The sequence below is a fragment of the Triturus cristatus genome, chromosome 2_2 (assembly GCF_964204655.1).
Source record: "Triturus cristatus chromosome 2_2, aTriCri1.1, whole genome shotgun sequence".
In the NCBI taxonomy this organism is placed as follows: domain Eukaryota; kingdom Metazoa; phylum Chordata; class Amphibia; order Caudata; family Salamandridae; genus Triturus; species Triturus cristatus.
In genome coordinates this window covers 359,964,210-359,984,190 of record NC_140582.1, presented here as the reverse complement: position 1 = coordinate 359,984,190, position 19,981 = coordinate 359,964,210, and the positions used below count along the sequence as shown (strand labels likewise).

Sequence of the window (19,981 nt, the reverse complement as noted above, 5' to 3'; positions counted from 1 at the left end):
TTTTGCTGCACCCTCTTTTATAAAGTGACTATTCTAATCAGAATCTTGATGTCATACGTTCTGATACATCAACCATCGATAACAAGTTTCACCACTGTGGCTGTATCTAAACTAAGATGTTTGGTCAATGATGAGATTTAGGTCCTGCTGCAATCACTTCCATCGCGCCCATCAGGCTTAGCTTTCCCATATGTGCATAGATGTCCCATATCTTAAGCTGTTTAAAATCGTTACTGTTGTGGCTTCCAGTCTTTCCATTTTTGAGGCCAGTTGATATTTTTCCATTTTTGCATGTCAAATTAAAGTAGTGTGTTTGACTGAACTGTGTTTCATGGAATTTTTGTGGTGTATTTTGCTTTGGCATTGGGTCATCTCAATATTTCTTAATCCTTTGGCATGAGAATTAAACATTCATCCGGTGGGCCGTATGACCACCGACTTACCATGAAATTGTTCAGAGCATGTGTGACTTGTACCTGTTGCCTTCCTTTAGGTTTCATTTGCATGTCTCCTTCTTGACAGGAATCCACGGAGAGCGTCAACACGACAATTGAAGATGAAGATGTGCGAGGTATGGTCAAAGACGGAAAGTTAAATAAAGTAGCACACTGTTAGCTTTGTTTCGGTGGCACCTATTCTTTACAAATAACTTGAGTCGGGAGGATCTAATTTTTATTAAAGCATCTAAGCACTAAACAATCAGGAATTAGTTCTGTAATGGAATGTTGGTGGCAGGATCTTTTTTAGTCTTATCCCTAAAATGATGATGCAATTTTTGGCGTTGTCCTTGTCAATGTATTTGTCTGAAGATTCAAGTACTGTAAAGAGGAGATGCCAGATAAATATTTGGACTTGTGCAGTGATCTTGCTGGCCCTGCTAGATTCATTCTAGTTTGAATCAAGCTGTAGATGTTAGGTGGTATGGGCAATGCTGTTTGCAGCATGTATTCCTTGTTGATTGATAGTTTCAACCATCTTGTGTATCAATGCAGTCTTACTGTCAAAAAATCCAAACATGTTCTGTCCCTTCTATTATGGGGTCACTGCTGCCATCTTGCAGTTTAATAGTTTGGAATATAAATTTGAATGTTGAGGGCAGGGATGTTTTGGGGAATTTGATTTGCACCCACCAGGCGACTACAGGCATGCCACCATTTTGCAAAGCTCACAGGAGATTTTGCGGCAAAAATGTTGACAATGGTATTTGCCAAGTGACTTGCATAGAATTTATGCACTTTTTAGGTGCTCTTGGTGACAGATTATAGCTGTGTTCAGGAGCAGAGTATTTTATTTATCTTTAATGTGTCCAGAGAATATACTTCACCACAGGCGGGATTTACACCTTTGTAAGGATGTGGTAGTAATTTTACTAAGGAAGATATGGTGTAGGCCAATTGGGTGACCAAAATGAGTTGTACTGTCAGGACATCATGTGTGCAATCCTGGGCTTTCATTTGACAGCCTGATTGGTCCTGGTAGTTGTATTTTTTTAATTCATTGGAATAAGGCGCCTGATTACTTTGACTTGAAAGAAAAAAAAATCTGGGCTGTTCCGATGCACTTGTGCTACATTTTGCACAACTAAAAAAGAAGCCGATTGATAGTTTCTGAGTTGTTTGGAAATTAAAATGTGTTTCACTGGCACCGCTGAAATGTTATGATTTTTCTCTGCTTCCATTTACATGCCCTTCATCATGCAAAGTTACTTATTTGGGTTTGTTTACATATTTGCACATGTTTAATTCTGTTCAGATGCCATAGTTACATCCGTGCCCTGCCTGCTCAAACCAAACTCTTTGGCTACTGTTTTTCTCCTGCCTTAAACATTGTCAATTATATTTTTCAAAAATAGCCCTTTTCAAGTAAATCTCAGACAATTTCTTAATGAAGCCCATCCTTCCTTACCGTGCTATGATAATTAGAGCACTATTAAAGGCGGAATGTCTTTTAGATTAATTATTTTAAACTGCTTTTCAGAAATACAAATAGTGTCTTGTCCTCATAACTATTAAGTTCTCAGTTCTACCTCTTCCAAATTGCAAGTTGTAATAGAGTTAGTTTTCATGCACTACAACAAAATACTTTCACAAAGGGTTTTACCTTTAAATAGTCTGGTGTTATTAGGATTCATATGTATTTAGTAAGTTTGTGCTCTTAAAGATCCAGTGATGATCACATTTTATGGTCGGTTTCTGTACTACCTCTGGGTTCCTACAACCAAAATATTTGGAAAAGCAATTTGCATCAAGGGGGTCACAAGCGTAAAGAAACCAAGAAAAGCTGGAACTGTGCAATTTCATGAAGTAGAATTACTGCTTTTATGCATTGCAAATCCTGGTATCTACTTGTAATCTTGGCGGCTACTTAACAAATAACCTAGAGTATAGTCATCTTTCACAGCAAGAAAGATGTCTCCTTTACTCTTTCAAATAACATTTAGGTATTGTCTGCTTGTTGGTGTAGAATAAGCAGGACAATAACTAAAGTAATGTGCTTAAAGACTCAATTTACCACCTGTTTTCTAAAACCTCCTTTGGAGGATATCCTCAAATAGCTTGTAGAAGTTGTTTTTTCCTATCTTGTTGAGACCAATACAACTAGTCTTCCAGTTACTGTCCCAAATGCTAGATCTCTAAATCCTACATCCTGCCCACTGCACTTGCGCAAAGATTAAAATATAACATCTTGTTCTGCTGAAACGCCACACAACAAAGATAATGAACAGTCCTTAATCCATTTTGACGTCTTTGTAGCCTTCAGCACCATTGAGCACACACTAATCTTCTATCCTCTAGTAATCGATACGAGTGGTAAAGTTCCCTACAGGAGAAGGTTTAAGGCATTCCTCTGGCTGTTTATTCACTATGATGGGATAATCCTTGGGGCACTGTCCTTTCACTGAATGCTTTTAAAGTGCACAATACCCCTGGGAAGGATTTTACATTGCTCCAGGCTAGCACATCTACAGCAATTCCACCCATATTCATTTTCAACTCTAAAATGAAATTGGGTGCTAGCAACATGTAGCTGACTGCCTAGGAAATATATCGATTTGTGTTTATCAGAAGTGTCTGTCTTTATACCATTAGAGTGAGGCACTCCTAATCCACACGAAAACCCACCATTGCTATTTTTTAGCAGAACCACAAAGGAGCCCCCCATTATCTTAGCAAGGATGTAAGGTACCTGGGTGTAATTTTGGACACTATTCAGTCCTTCAAGCCCTGGGTTAATGGTGTAAGATAAAGTGCATTCTTTTATCTGCAGCCCTTTCATGTGATCTTCCCAAGCGAGGTCCTGTCATGTCAGATCCCATTACTTCTGACAGAACAATATTCAAACCACAACTGTTAGCCAGCTCCTCTTTGGCAACACATGCAAAACTGTAGTACATAACGCACTGAAAAATACATGCATTGGCCTCTAATAAAGGAATGTGTGATTGTTGGAAAAAGCACAGCTGTGTGGCCCATGAACATCAACAGATGTGTTCCACCACACCAGCTGCTGACCATATGGAGTCTTTACTCCTAAGGTAACCTTGTTCTTCATCCTGCGAAGAGCAAAAAAAAAATTGCTTTAGTCACACTCCATGCACCTTTGTGTCATGAAATACTGGTTTGTGGCTTTAGAGCAACCAGATAACTATGAGGATAACTCATGCGTTCAAAGAATTCCGCTGAAATTTGGCTTTCAGTCAATCAAGCATTTCCCCATCACTCTTAAATCTCTCCAAGTAAAAATCTGTCCAGTAAGGTGAACCAGATGATGTTACAGGTGAGCCAGCTATAGAGTCTGACGCTTGCAAGTCATGACACACCAGGCAGAGTTGAACCTAAAATCTCCAACTGGAGTAGGTATTTTTCACTGACCACAGCTGGATGCATTTTAAGATGCTAGTGAAGCGTTCTCTTTCTTGATTGTGAGGTACTGGAGTTTTTCAGGTCAAACTGCTACTGCTGATTGTCTATATCCAGTGAGGACTCAGTCAGGTCTGCCTTCTAATTTCTGAATTTGTGCTAAACCGGTTTTGCAGTGAGGAAATTCTCTTTATTCCTCCCTGCCACACCCTGAGCTGCACTTACACTATCTAAGTAGGTAGCATGTTTCTCATGTAGGTGCTACAGGGTTTCCTCAGTATCTCAGTGAAAGAAAGTTTCCATCTTGATGGTTGAAATAGAGCCCAGTGATAATGTAGTAGTATAATATATCTAGCATCTTAGAGTTCAATAGAAGTTACTCCTCTTCTCGCCATCAAGCAAAGTTCATAACATGATATTTCCCTGTGTAGTGCAGATAACTCTGTACTGGTGCTTTCAGCTTGCAGGTGTCTTCTCATTCAGGAGGTAGGCTCCTCACCAGAATGCAGGCCAGAGCAGACCACACATCCCACAGGCTTTAGTTATTTTGCAGTTTACCTATATCTAGGACCTATATTTTACAGATTGCCCTCCTGGTCTGAATTGACTGCTTCTTTTCCATGTCCAGTCTCTGCCCTTTTTCTCACCGAGGACTTTTAGATGTCTCAGACTCTACGTTTTGGAAAATAATTTACACAGCTGGGGCAAGTATCACACACTTACACGCTGTGACTGAAGCTCTGGCAGACAGACCTATATCAAAAAGCTACTATTTAAAAATTGTCATTTTGAAATGTGAGCTTAAATGCTAATTTTCATCTGGTTCACAGCAGATCACACAATACTGCAGTCTTCTTTATCATTCTGTAATGGATGGTTTTCGCCCCAGTGGCCATCCAAACCCATGGCACTACCAGTTTCATGTGACCCGGTACTGTTTGGTTCTTTACTTTTACATGAAACTTAAATTTGATGGTGAGGTCTTGCCATGCTCAAGACTAGCAAGGGAAATTTGTAAGGTCTCGAAGGATGTGATAAAATTGCAAAAACCGAGATGTGTTAAACTTGACAGGGCTGCCAGCCACAAAACTCAGATCAAATAAACAGCCGTGTGGCCACTACAGTGAATTTCTTGTGTACCAGTTATCAATATTTGACACCTTCCATTGCCAGCCTCTGTGAAAGTTTCAGTGAAATGCTAATACTGGCCTCCACTGAGAGGGGGGAAATAATTTAGAAGGAATGTACACCAGTTGACCATAAGCATCACATTACCTCTTCTATATAATCTGAGTCTTGTAATGAATTGAAACTATTCTGTTATAATATCACAGTAGACGTTATGCCAGTTTTCTGAGCTTCTAGATTAAGTGTTAAAAAAAATAGATCTAATAAGAAAGTTCGTCGACTTCTGGTGTAGTAGAAATCCACGATTGCTTTTCTTTAGGGCAGTAATACACTCTAATAGACCTCTATCTAAGTAAAAATAAAAAATAAATGCAAATAATGCCCTAAAACATCAGCTACACCGTGCTACATATTTTATTTTCTTCTAGGTAAAAAGAGAACTTGTCTTCCACATTCCCCAAATTTAGAGTGCATCAGATGTAGAACTAGAAGAAAACGTTCAATGCTTAGATACGGTCAAGATGTGCCAATTTGTCTTGTTAAGTAACGTAACTTTGGATCTCTAGCCCTTTCAGATTATCTTCACTCTGAGGTACAGCTCCAGAAACTGCTGTTTCCTTTGCTTTTCTTGCAAACAGTTTTTAAACCATGTTCTCGAAGTGATCAGAAAAGTCCCACCTAACAGTGCCCTAGAAGTAAATGCCAGTAAGTAGGGTTGACTCACCGCCTGCTTGACACTAGCGTAACGAAAATTGAGGGGGCCTCCCTGCACGGTACAAAGGCTCAATCAGGAGCTCTCTGGCCAGAGTGCAGTGCCGAGGGGGGGCCCTGGAGCTTGTGGACCCCCGCGATGTGGGGGCCTGTGTTACGCCCCGCTGCTTGAGGAGGTCATGCTCAGGGCCTGATTACATGCTGGAGTGAGGGTGGTTTCTTGGGTTCCTCTTAGGAGTTTTTGGTCCCCAAGAGTTACATGAGTAATGGGTGGTCTGAGATTCTCAGATGAATAAAAATGGGGTGGTTGAGATATGGTAAGAGGTCTGTGGAGATCATTGTTGAAACTAGGTGGATCTCTAATGGCTGTATTGAAAATCAAGCTTAAATCGTTATATGTCCTCATGCGGCTGTAATTTGTGTACTGCCCTGCTATGTACTCTGAGGTGGCCTGCCTGGCATCAGGAAGAAGTGGAGCAGCAGGCTGTAGGGAAGTGGGTGGAGAAGATGAGGGCTTTTCCCGGTTGAGGAAGAATGGCAGCATGGATGGGTGAGTTGACCATTATTGAAATCAAGTTCGAGTGCTAAAGTGCCTGATGTCCGGGTCTCCTGAAAATGAACAGCGGGCCTAAATTCCATGCGATAGTGATGCTTCCACTGGCCCACCAGTTTTCATTGCTCCTTCACCATAAATCTAGCTAGAGTGTGCTCACTATCTTATTATAACCACTAAATAAATATCAATACTAATGAAAGGTTTTTAGTTTTTCACTCACCACTTCATCCTTTATTTGTTGCTTTTATTATCTGGCAACACTTCGCATGTTTGCACAGTCTATTCTTGAAATTACTCTTATTGCTTTGGAAATGGTATTTCTTATTGCTTTAGTACCCTGTTGTTTCTTTTCATTGTAACCTACTTCTGCTTCATTTTCTCCTCTCAGTACAGTTTTACCACCTCTGAGTGTGCAGGGCCTGCTCTGGTGTGTATAACGCAGTCTTTCTTTTTGACGGCCTGACTTCGTAATACATCTTTTTATTGGTTTTCAGAGATAGAACAACAATTGCATGAGCTAATAATTTGAGACCAGATTGATGCTAATACAATATCTTAAACATGTAAACAGCTAACACTCCTGGACATTCCTTCTGCATAAAAGAAAGGGGGAAAAATTGTGTTTAACAAAAGTAAAGAGAACCTTGGGGATTAGACATGAAGGGTAAGGGGGGTCCACATGACAGCAGTGTTGAATAGAGGATTGAGCTTTGGGTGACTGTTGGCGGAATTGATGCCCTAGCTACAGTTGTAGGAGGCTTAAAGTGAGGGGGGGCTTCAGACGGCCTGATTTTGGCTTAGATTATATTGTTGCTCGACAAAATGATATCTTCTGCTTTTGCGGAATTTTCTTCTGCTTGTTGTAGACACGATTTACTTCCATTATCTCTGACCTTTGAAAAAGTGTTATTACTTTTAGAAAAAAATGCTTTATGTTCTGCCAGGGAACGGATATATTGTTGCCACGTTAGATAAGTGAGAAGAGACATTTATTTCTGTTTGCTTTGTTGACTCTGCAGGTCAAACAATAGATTTACGGTTCTTCTCCCCAGAGAGCTATTTTGATCAATCTTTGTTCCTCTATTTCTCATCCAGAACGATCCTCTGGGGACTGTTCTGCTTGTAAGCTCTAAGAACTGTTTATAAAGGAGTCTGAACTTGAGACATCCATCCCTGGCACTACGTAGGCCATTGATGTCATTAGCAACTCCGACTCTCAATAAGAATCCTGAGGCATATTGGTGCACCTTTTGCAACTGTACAGAGAACATAGATGATCAGTGTTATAATCAAGGATGGATACTTGCAGGTCATAAAGCTCAGTTGTAGGTTACAGATAAAGCCCCACCAGACCAGGAGCAGCATCCTGCTGCTCAGCCCTATACACTCCAACTGTCAACTCATCCAAGCACAAACACTCAACATTCCAACCATACAATGACCTCACTCATTGGTTGAGCAGCAGGCAACATAAAGGTTGTGGGGAGAATACATGATATAGCAAGAGGCCACAATACATCTCCCCCTTATGAAAACAATAGAACATTCAGCAGGATGAAGGACAGCAAAACACCACTCCACAAAACATCCAACAATACTATAAATACCATCCCAACTAAATGAACAGAAAAGGTCAAACAAACACTCTCGGCATAAAATGAATGCTACAAGGGGATGTATGATGGTAAAGTCCACAGGCAATCAATATGTCCCAGAAATGTGTAATACAAGTGTACAGATAATATAAAACTTATTTGCACATTAATAAGGAAACACTTAATACTCGATCCCCTCCACAACACAACACAACACTCAAACAGGACTGGAGCTCCTTCCACAGTCTAGTTCATTGGGGTGTAACCACATACCTCCATCACCATACACTTAAACAGGACTGGGTTTTCACCTACCCTCTACTGTATTGGGGTGTAACAACATCACCTCCTTAGCATTGAGCTTAACACACTGCCCCCACATCCCTAAACCTCTAGGAAGGATTGACATATCATCGGGGAGTAAAACAGGAATGACATATCATTGGGGAGTAAAACACATCCCTTAAAACATTAGGCTATACACTCTGCCCCTTCATCCTAAACCCCTTCGGAATGATGGTAACTTTACCATCCGGCCTTAACACATTGCCCCTACACCGTAAACCCCCTAGGTGGTCAAAAACATGGTCCCAAATAAGGACCAAAAGACTAGTCTCACATCACTAAAATGTCACTCAACCCACACTCCTCCTTCTGCGTATTAAACATGACCGGGAAACTAGTGTGAAGACACTAACATGTGACTCTAGCATTCAACCTCAAACAATACATCTCTAAAATTCAGTATGCATTTGAAACTTCAGCACACTATTCACAGGCAAAAAGTTTGGTAATATTGGTAAGCAACATTTTGCATGGCACTGTGAAAATCAGCATTCAAAACATAAATCATAAAACCGCATTAACCTGGTCAGCATTAGTGTAACATTCCTCAAATTAATACCACATTAAACTTGTCAGCATGAACATAGCTTTTTTTCAATTCAATACAGCATTAATAATTAATCCTAGCAGTGATAGGCACCCACTTAAAATTGGCCCTTCGAGTGCATCAACTCCAACTCTCACTGCAGGTACTTGCTTCGTGAGTTCAGATGCTCCTCGCCACCAGTTCATTCCACACCAGTGCTTCTTTCAAACACGAACAGTTTCAGTGAAACTCGCGTAGATGAATGAGTGGACAGTTGGAGTGAATACGGCTAAGCACAAACACTCTCGCATTCCAACCATATATTGACCTCAGTCACTGGCAAACCACCAGGGAACATCCAGGCTGTGGAGAGAATGCATAAAATAGCAAGAGGCTATTGCAGATGTCTGCCGTTGCCGCCTTCGTGCCTTTTGCGATTAGCTATTGGACTTCCAAGGGCCTCCATGTCTGTATTTACAGCGTTGCTCATTGTGATACCACCTGGGTGTGTCACAGTAGTAATCCGTGTCAAACTTGATTTCTAGTAGGCCGATATAGTAGTTTTCCAATATTTGCCAGATGACGTAATCTGTTTGTAGATCAGGGCAACATGTTCCTAAGAAAACTGCTATTGTTTTTTTTAATTCTTTTTATTGAGAGAAAAAATAAAAAGAATATAAAGAGACATCAACATAGCAGCAGAGAAAAACAACACGTCAATCACTTGCAAGATATACACATTAACGTTAGCATTACAGTTTAAGACAGTTTTGTGACATGGACTCAAGAAGACAAGTCTTCGTCGTTTGTTGGTATCAAAGGTGCCTCACATATATCCCCTCTGTATGCATTCCAGTTATCCCAAATTGAGGACCACTTTTTTGGACATCCCCGTGCTATGTATACAGTCTTTTCTCTAAACATGCACCAGTCAAGGTTTTGTTTCCAGTTTAACAATGTAGGTCAGACCCCCATTTTTGTGCAATGTCCCTTTTTGCTGCTGTAAGACCTAATGTGACCCAGGTTTTCTCAGAGGTGTTGAGGTCAGGCTCCCATATGTTGAGGAGGCAGCGCTTTGCTTCAGGGTGTATATATTTGGTCAGAACCGTCCTGAAGGTCCAATGTATCGCTTGCCAAAACCGCTGAATATGTTCACCTTCCCAGACGATGTGCATAAACGTGCATACCTGCCCACACCCTCTATGGCTTTCGGGCGCAGATACCCACTTCTGGGGGGGATGCCACCGCTTCTCGCCACTCATCTATTTTAAGGCCATCTGCAACCCAGTGTTCCTTAAGTTTCTCAAGGGGGTCAGGGGTATTAGGTATCAGTTTCTTATACGTCAGAGAAATCACTTTTTGCGGTAAGTAGCCATCCAGGAGCCTATCTTCTAGCGGGGAGTAGTCAGGGAGCGAGGTGCCCTTTGGGATGACCGCATATAGGGCATGGCGGATCTGTAAGTATCGGAAGGATTCTGTGGCCCTCAATTTGTATTGCTGCTGTAGTGCCTGAAATGTTACACTTTGACCAGAGATCTCCTATGCGTGATATGCCAGTTAGATCCCATCTATCAAAACCCTTGGAGGTCCTCAGCTGACCCAGTTGTTCCGAGTCCCACAAAGAGGTGGTGAGAGTTAACCTACCACTCCAACCCAGACTTTTCTGGGCGGTGTGCCAAATCCATACTGTATGTTTAGTGGGGCCAGTGAGTGGTATCTTTTGTGTGGGGGGGGGGAAGAGTATAATGCTACACTATAGTTCCCACCCGGCAGGAGCCATTTGTCCATGGCATATCCTGGATCATGTGGGCTACGGTAAGTGTTCTTGGTTGACGGCGGCAAGATGAGCAGCCCAGTAGTGTTTTGTTAATGTCTGGGAGGCTTAGGACGCCATGATACCAGTTAAGGACCAGTTTTTTATGCGCTATGCGAGGTCTACCGTTCCAAATCAACTCCCTCTGGAGTCCCTCAATTTCCCTGAAATAACTAGCTGGCACTGGATTGGGCGCATTTTGTAATGCATACAGGAAACGGGGTAGCGACATCATTTTAAAGAGAGCTGCCCTTCCAAGGAGTGAGAGGGGCAGTGTCCTTCAGGTGGCAATATCTCGCTGCAGCCTCTGTAGAGGCGGGCGCAGGTTTCTTTCAAAGTGTAGTTTGGGGTCTGTAGTGACGAATATTCCCAAATAATGAAATCCACCCTCCGCGGTCTGGATGGGTCAGTCGTCAGGCAACCGAGGAGGGGCACCCTTGAGTACATACATTGTGGATTTATCCCAATTAATCAAGAAACCGGGAGTGTCACCCGAATGCTGCAAAGATGTCCAGGATACTCCTGAGTGATCTACGGGGGGAAGCTAAAAAGAGGAGTATGTCATCTGCATATAGCGAGATGCGATCTTCCCACTCCATTGACCATTTCAGCCCTCGAATAACGGGGTCTTGTCAGATACAGGCCGCCAGGGGCTCCAGTAATAGAGCAAATAATAATGGTGACAGTGGGCACCCCTGACGACTACCTCGGCTTAGGTCGAAGGCCTCAAAGCGTTTGTTGTTAACTGCTACTTGTGCCTGTGGTGCCGCATACAACAGCCTGATCCAGGACATAAAGGTAGGCTCGAAACCCAGCTTCTCAAGCACCGCCATGAGATATGGCCATTTGAGGGTGTCGAAAGCCATCGAGGCATCCAGAGAAAGTATAATGGCGGCTTCCTGGATCGTGTCAGCTCTGCCCAACACACCATGCACCCGCCACAGATTGTGGGCTGTACTCCGCTGGGGCATGAAGCTGGATTGATCAGCGTGTACTAAGCTATTGATGAACTTAATTAGCCTAGTAGCCAGTAGCTTGGTGAGGATTTTGGGTTCCGCATTAAGAAGGGAGATGGGTCTGTATGCGGAGTACAGATCTTTAGGTTTGTCTTCTTTATGAATAACTACCAGAGAGGCCAGACGCTGGTCTGATGGGAGAGCACCTACACTTCTACTCTCTTCATACATTGCCTTCAGGTGCGGGGAGAGCAGGTCAGGGCATAGTTTATATAGTTCGATGGGTAGCCCGTTGAGACCCATGGCCTTCCCCGGCTTATGACTACGGATGGCCTGTGCTATCTCTGCAGTAGTAATGTTACTGTCTGAATATTATTTTTCGTCTGGGGAAAGCATGGGCAATCTGATATATCGCAAGAGGGCTCTCGAGTCCTCCTCCCCCAGGGGCGATTTGGATTTGTTAACTTCACTAAAGTGTTCTGTAAATGCGTTCGCTATCGCCAGGGGGTCACTGACTGTGTTGCCGTCATCGACCGCCAGTTCTGAGACCTGTCTGCTGGCTCTTTCTTTCTTGTCGAGCCAGGCAATCAGTTTGCCAGCTTTGTCTCCCCATTCGTAGATCCTACCATCCTTTTCCGCACCCAATTTCTTGGCTTTATCTGTTGCTATGTGTTTATATTGTTCCCTCTTCAGGTGTAGGAGATGCAGTGTGTCCGGAGTTAGATCCCCATCTGAAAGCCTTTCAAGGTCTAAGATGTTAGACTCAATTTTTTCTAATTCTTTGTTTTTCTCTTTCTTGGTCCCAGCAATAAGAGATATGGCACTACCCCGAATAACTGATTTAAAAACCTCCCAGAGTATCTGCGGGGATTCTACAGAGCCCTGGTTTTCTTGAAAGTAAAACCGAATAGTTTTTAGGAGTGCTTTCCTGACCTACGGGTTGTGCAGGTACCATGGATTGATCAGTGCGATTCCACCCATCTGCGTTTCTCCCAATCCTATTTGCACCCACGGGGGGATTGGTCCGAGATGCCCCTAGCGAGGTGTTCGGCCATCCGGATACAAGCCGTTTGTATAGCAGGGGTGAGCACATAGTCGATGCGAGAGAAGCTCTTGTGAGCTCCCGAGAAGAATGTGTGTTGTATAATGGAGTGCCCTCCACGTGTCCGTCAGTCCCAGGGAGTCAAAAAAATCAGGCAGCCAGCGGTTCGAGGAACCTAAATCCCTCGGGTGATGGCGGTCTAGGGAGCCTGAAACTACCGCATTAAAATCCCAGCCTACAATGAGGAGACCCTCGGGGAGTCCCAATAGAAGCGTCCCCAGGTCAATGAATGTTGTTTGTTGGAGGCCGGGCGGGACATATACTGAAATGAGATTAAGGGTGTGTCCCTCCCAACGTACCGTGGCAACCACATATCTACCTCCATCTGTTTGCGTCTGTTGCAGAGCAAAAGGGACATGTGTTTTTCAAGAGGATGCCCACCCCCGTGAGCTAGTGGTAGAGCCAGCATGCGCGATCATCTATTGGCCCCACTGGATGAGGGCTTTACAGGTGTTTCCCTTCAGGTGGGTCTCTTGAAGCACTACGTCCGTGGAGTGGCGCTTGAGGTACTGGAGGACCAATGTATGCTTTAGCCTATCTCCGAGTCGGTTAACATTCCAGCTAAGTAGTTTTAACTGCTTGTTCATGTGTGTGACTATTATCCATGTGCATAGATTGCAAAATATCCATCTGCCCTGTCTCAACTAACAACCAACTAAACTGTAACAGAAAAATTCTTTGAACTTTTCCCTCTCCCCAAACCCCCATTCCCCCCTCCCTGCTACCCTGCACTCTGAGCTTCAAACTGCTCAAATAGAGGAACTGTGCAGAGTGCCTGTCACCCAACCTTTGAACCATAAGAGAAGGTAACAATGGGGAACAATCTCAACCGCAGGCCGCCCAAATCACAAAAGAGAATGTCCAATTTAGATCCTCAGCTAGGCCACCCTAATGTCCATAGTTGCCGCAGGTTAAATACCCCCCGACCAAAGCGCAGGGTGAAAAGAAATAATTCTCTGGCAGCCCATCAGTGTCTATTGCCACCAACCAGGGAAAGGGTCAATAAAGTGTCTTACCAGGTCAGTGCGTGCTGCCCCTCCACAACCAGCCCCTCCTTTAACCTCACTTGGCATTGTGGTCTCTCGCATCACGCCAGCCCTCCAGCCAGTCCATCGCCTCCTCTGGGCGCTCGAAGGACCAGGCTTTTCCATTGGATTCCACACGTAGGCGAGACAGAAAGAGCATCGAGTACTTTGCTCCTTTGTCCCATAGCTGCTTCTTGACTGCAAGAAAGGAACGTCTGAGTTTCTGCACATTTTGAGTAAAGTCTGGAAAAAGGATATTGTGGCGTTATCATACTTGAGTGGCGGGGCAACTCTGGCTCTCTGCAAAATTACATCGCAGTCCCTAAAGTTCAGTAGACGTGAAAGTATTGGTCGTGGAGGAGCCTCTAGTTTTGGTCGCCCCCCTGGTACTCTGTGGGCCCTCTCGACCACAAATAAACGGGACAGGCCTTTGGGGCATAGATGGTTCGTGATAAGGTCCTCAACGAACAGGTCCACCGCCTGCCCCTCTGCTTTTTCTGGCACCCCAATAATGCGCACATTGTTTCTTCTAGAGCACCCCTCAAACTCATCGAGCTTGGCTTCCGCTTGCTTCTTGAAGGTCCCGGAGTTCGTTTTGCAGCTGCGAGACATCATCCAGGAGACTGGACGAAGTGACCTCCATCTGCTTCACTTTGTTGCTCATTTTGGAGAGGTCTACTCTGATGAGGATGATTTCCAGTTATTGCATCGGTGCGTTGTTCCATGGAGGCACGAACTCCCGAAATGGCGTCCATTACGTCCTTCAGGGTGTGTTGAGGAGCACCTCCTGTCTCGGCGCTCAACTTTTCTTTGTTCGCTGCTTCGGGGGTGCTCGATTTCTGATAAGTGAAGCTGTCCAGCTTGTTTTGCAAAAGCACCTTGGTTCCCTTAACGCCGGACAACTTGCTAGGCCTTTGTCCCAGGTCCAGGCAACAGAAGGCGGTAAGGGAGGGGAGGGCAATCACATACCGCTCACCGCCAGATCGACAAAGTCTCTCGCCGGCCGACCGGTCTGCTGCGCGAGCTCCCCGGTCCTTCTAACTGGCACGACCCGGCATCCACTGCAGGCCCCGGCCTCCGAGTCCGGTCAGGCCCCTCCTTCGGCGAGCCGAGTTGGAGCAGCGGGCGAACGTTTCGACCTGTCCCCGGCGTCCGCTGGGTCTAGGGGCTTCTCCTCAAGGGTGTCCCAGCTCTGAGGTACGGATGTAAGAATCAGGATGGTGGAAACTTCGGGCAAAGCCACGGGAGTCGATCTACTACACGATCATCATGTTCGCGTAGCCACGCCCCCCCTGCTCTTGATTTTTAACATTTAATTATTTATTTGAAAACTAAGCATCACTTTAGTGCAATCTGTAACACTTTATCTAATTTCTTACCCTGCACCACCGCTTGACTTCTTGTCCTTGGTACCATGCCATTCATATCACAGATCTGAAGCCTTGGCACTGGTTGGCAGTATAGTAGTGGCAGGACAATCAACAAAACTGACCATGTGCCCCGAGTTTTTCATATTCCAGAGAATAAATGTAACAATTTGTTGAGCAAAGCAAACTTCTCTGGATGTTTGACCCGTAAACCTCTCCAGTTACAGTGCCCTCTTAAAGTGATTCTACTTCTGGCTCACTTCTTTAACAAGCAAATTGGAGCCTTGGGTTCCACTGTGGAGACATCAAGCCTGACCCTTTATAAAGCACATTTCTGTAGCATGGGGATTAGCAGTGTGGTCAGAAATTGAGTCACCTGACTTTTTGTTGCACCTTGTTCACTCTTTTCACTATCTAAGCTCCCTTTATTTCTCGCCTCCATGGCTCCTGCAGACTGGAAAAATACCAGCACCTCATATTTATTTAAAGATGTCTATTTTTTTTTAGTTTGTAGTGTATCTTTTTGTATTTTGATTATTTGACGTGCCAACCTATACCATGCATGTTTATGCATTGAGTAGAGGAGAGGCGGGGGTGCGTCGAAGCCTACCTCCCGGCAAGATAACCCATTTTCTTGAAAGAGGCTGGTTTATGCAAAGCAAGCCTTCAAGTTCAGATATAGGAGTGGAAGATGATGAATCTTATCCTTCTTCTGAGACAGGAGGCCAGGATCCTTCGAAACAACGTACATCTTGTCCCGGGACAGAGCAGGTACTCGGAGATCGGATGTTCCTGGTCAAAGTGCTCTGTTGATGATCCAAGAACTTGCACAAGTGAAAGCATCTGAACAAAGGTTGAAACTTAATTTTTAATCGCGTTTTGACTGTTTGAATGATGAGGGATGATACCATGAGTGAGAAGATGGAAATAGATGTTGGGGTTTCTTCAACATTCAGTTGCTCTGATGTGTGCCAGATCATTTCAACGAGAGAGTCCTTGAACCTGACTTTAAAGCCCCAAGCAATACCTGTGGACAGGGAACCTTGTTAGTTTTATATTAGGAGGAGTTCAAGATGTATTTTGCTTGGGCTGGGTTTCCCTATTACTTATTGCAATCATACCCTGCATTAGTGGCAGGGCGAAGGAATAAACGCACCCGCTTGTTTTCAAAAGGAAAGTTCATGTTCCACTGTGAGAATTGTATACAGAACTGTCAAGAGCATATTAGAAAGTAGCCCTTGAAGCTGCATCTTGCCTCTGATCAGAGTCAGCCTCTAGGAAAAAAAACCTGAATTGGTGTAGTTTCGCTGTCAGCTCCATATAACATTATTGGATGGTTGGTCAAATGTTTTGAGCATTGTTTTTTCAGATAATTATATAGCAAGTGTATAAAAGTGCACGACTACATTTCATGTGCGGTTAAAAAACCAAGTTAATCAAAGTCTTTCATCCCTTGACTGAATTTTGCATGTGAGCAGTAAGATATTAATTACTTGTAGAAGTGCTGCCAAATGGCGGAGTTTTAAACACTTATACTACTGGGTGTGCCAGGAGTCTAATTTCTCAATGCTTCAAAATTCCATGAAGTTGCAGCGTAATTTTGCCTCAGACTTACCAGGTCTCAGTGTGCCTGGAGGACCACATTGTCTGAGATTTCCTGACATTAAAAAAAGACTCAAGTCTGGCACCAAATCTGGAATTTAATCAGAGCACTGGCAGTGAGCTGTCAGGAAATGTACTGGGCATTCTGTGCTCTGGCATCTGAACAGACATTTATGCATACCTTCCTTTACACCCCCTCTGCTCATCCCCTCCTAAATCGCACTGCATTTCTTACCAAGTTAATAACTTTTTGTTTATTTCAGATCTGTTTTCGATTTGCTGTATATTGTTTACATGCCATTCTCAGTTTTTTTGTTCTTTCCTTCCTCACACCCGCATGCCTCTTGACAGCCTTCCAAAGCGAGTGCGCCTCAGGGAGTTTCTGCTGTACTCACCGCTCCTCCTGCTTTTCTTCCTCCTCCTCTTCCATTTCTTCCTCCTCTTCATCTTGCTGGTCGCCATCTTTGCTGTGTCCCAGTGACTGCTCCATCTGCCAGGTCCTGCTGAAGATCCTGGTCGTGCTCTACATCTTCATCTTTGTTTGCTCATATATTGTGTTTCTTTCCATCAATTCAGCGGCCAAGTGCTCGGACAATGCAATCTCAAAGAGCCAGTCTGAATCCGAGCCTTCTCAGACCACTTCATCTTCTGTCCAGTGTAAGTTGAGAGCCCGTAGCTGTAGTGTTACACCGGAGGGGATTCTAGGCTGTGGACTGCAGAGTTGGTAGACCAGAGTTATGAAGAATTTCTCTGCCACAGTTTGAAGGTCTTTACTAACTGAGATTGACAAAATCAAGATTTTCAGATGTGATCCACAGCTGTGTACTCCGCTGTCTCTGGTCTCCGTCAAAATTTGTTTTCAAGTTGACAACCGCCCACAGCCAGATTTTCAGCTATTTCAACACACTTGCTCCATGTCCTATCATGGCCGTCATGCAGTGCAGTAACAGCGGTCTGTTTCACTCTGCATGATGGCTGATTTTATACCGTTGCCTAGTCAATCTCTCCACTAGATGATAATTTGAAATGCTGGATTGCCATCTCATATGTCTTCTGTTGGGGCAAAGCGTTTTCTTTACTTTGAATAACCTTTTTTATAATTTGTCAGACCATGACTACCTCTGCTTAGCTAGAGGAGCTATGTAGGACATTGAAGATCAGCGAAATCAAGAAGCCATAGTTTGTGCAAACTTTATTAAACACTTAAACACAAAGCTGTATTGGAATGCTACTTAAGACTTTTGCTCCTCTTGATACATTTTATTGAAATTCAAACATGCTAAAATGAATATGTACTACTTAGCATTATGACCTATCGGCTATTGGTGATAGAAGGGAACAATAAAGAAAACACTGTCTTATTGGAGTATTATGAGGGAGCTTTACAGAAGTAGTTGATAGCAATGAGCAGGATAGTGGCTAACGTCATGTCTGTGTGTTTATATAGTACTAGGTTTGTCAGTTACTTGGCCTTGGGTTTACGATTGTAATTTGCCTAGTGGGTTTTCTCTACTGCATAGATGGTTCTGGTCTTGCATAAGAATTCTTCTTCTCGCTCTGCTGAACTTCCAAAAACGTTTAGTGTGCCTATCATAAAATGGTTATTATCTGTGCATGTTGCAGATCAAGCCAGTACTCTACATCTCCAGTGGTGTGCAGTGGACTTTGGAAGTGGTGGGGAATAAGTACCAGTGCCATGTTGCACTGAATAAGTGAAGTAAACATGGATGGGTCCCACTTCCTAGACGGAGGGGCAGAAATTTCACCCTAACATTTGAAAAAGAATAGCCACATGGTGCATCAAAAATGAGCGAATTCTCCTAAGCTTCTTATGAAACACTAAACTAATAGCCCCCTAATTTTGTAGTGTTGCAGATTGAGATTTTGGGGTACAATCCCACATAAATTAGCTAAAAATCAAAAGCTTCTCAAGAAACACTAATGAAATGGTCCACGAATGTTGTGGTTTTGCAGATTGGCCTTCTCCAAAAAGCCTCAAAAGAACTGAAAGAAAACAGTTAATTTTTCATGGATGGGTCCCCTAAATTGGCAACAAAACATATGGTATCAGTTCTAGTTATCGAGATTTGCAATTTCAGGTGCCCTATCATTTGTGAAAATGTACAGAGTCCTTTTCTTCACTTCTCCTTTCACGTTTCAACATTGCCATATATAGCCAACAGCACTCCTCCTTCACCAATCATCTCTCCATCCACCCCCACTCATCCTTCCTCCCCCGTCATCCATTCACATTCATTCACAACCCCCACTTAATTGTTTTGCCTAAAAAAAAAAACCACAATACATAGAAGCACATAAAGTAAAAATACCTTGCATACAAAAACAAAATAAAAAGAACAAGTTAAAAATCGAACCAAAAAGGAACATTTCGCCTTATGGCGAGTTTCAACATAACACACTAAAACATGGAACAAAACCTCAGCTTGAACCCATGCTGCCCATATAAAATGTATGGTTTTCTGGCCACTCACTAACCCTTTACACCTCAAGTGTTTCATGCGGGTAACGGAATGGTGAACTTTCTGTATGTTTCAGCTAGAGTATTAAAAGTGACCTGACCCACAGCATGACAAGACGTAAAGCAATTATACCTAAGATGCAATTAATACCACAAGTATGGTTTCTTCGCAAAGCAATTCTCATGTCTTAGAATGTTATTAGTTTTAGTGCACACCCACACTTCTGCCTGAGGTGGCAAGAGCCTTTGCTCTGTAGAGATAAATGACTGAGCTTATTAAATCACCTTCAAGTTAATTTTTGCAACTTAAAACCACACCAGGGTTCTGTCTAAGACTGCTCTCTGCTATTACCCTTTGCTAGTTCCAGGATAGGCTTTGGTCTAGCCGGATACCCAGCTAGTCCAAACAGTTTACACACTCGAGTAAAACTCCATTTATGGAGATGGAAGGTTTTTCAGTGTGTATTTTGCATTTGTACCCCAAGTACCTTGTTTTACCAATGTGAATCACCAAGTCCTTATCTGTATAGTACTTTTCAAACCACTTCAATCTATGATGCATTGATATCTCTATTAGTGGAAGTAATACAGAATCTACGTTCAAAAGTCTAGCACTTATTTCTGTGCCCTGGATGGGCATGTCAAGATTCAGACTATCCTTCTGGATACCTCCTAGGTTGATACATAAGCTGAAGAATGGAGGGGACTTTACCTTGTCAATCCCAGATGGTCTTCTGAATACTTCAGTGTACCCGCTCATATCTCATTTCTAACCTTTGCTGCTGTCTGCTCGTGCAGGCGCCACTGGACGAAGCCATGCAATCCGTATCCCCTGCCATCTTAGAGCAAATCAAATATTATTCAAAACCCAACCTCGACTTTACCTTTGCTACACCCAACCTGTGTATTTCACACT

General features: G+C 43.4%; 1 protein-coding gene across 27 annotated transcripts in view; it reads left to right on the top strand.

The window, feature by feature from the left end:
- The window catches only part of CAMK2D (calcium/calmodulin dependent protein kinase II delta), a 708,539-nt gene that overhangs the window by 574,630 nt on the left and 113,928 nt on the right, over nt 1-19,981 (top strand). For 15 of the 27 annotated variants that reach the window (XM_085641477.1, XM_085641473.1, XM_085641468.1 and 12 more), the window contains one exon: nt 523-571. In XM_085641477.1, coding sequence (XP_085497603.1) covers nt 523-571 — 49 coding nt within the window. Of the gene's footprint in view, nt 1-522; nt 572-17,162; nt 17,244-19,981 lie in introns of all 27 variants that reach the window. The other 12 variants (XM_085641469.1, XM_085641470.1, XM_085641465.1 and 9 more) reach the window with 1 other exon arrangement.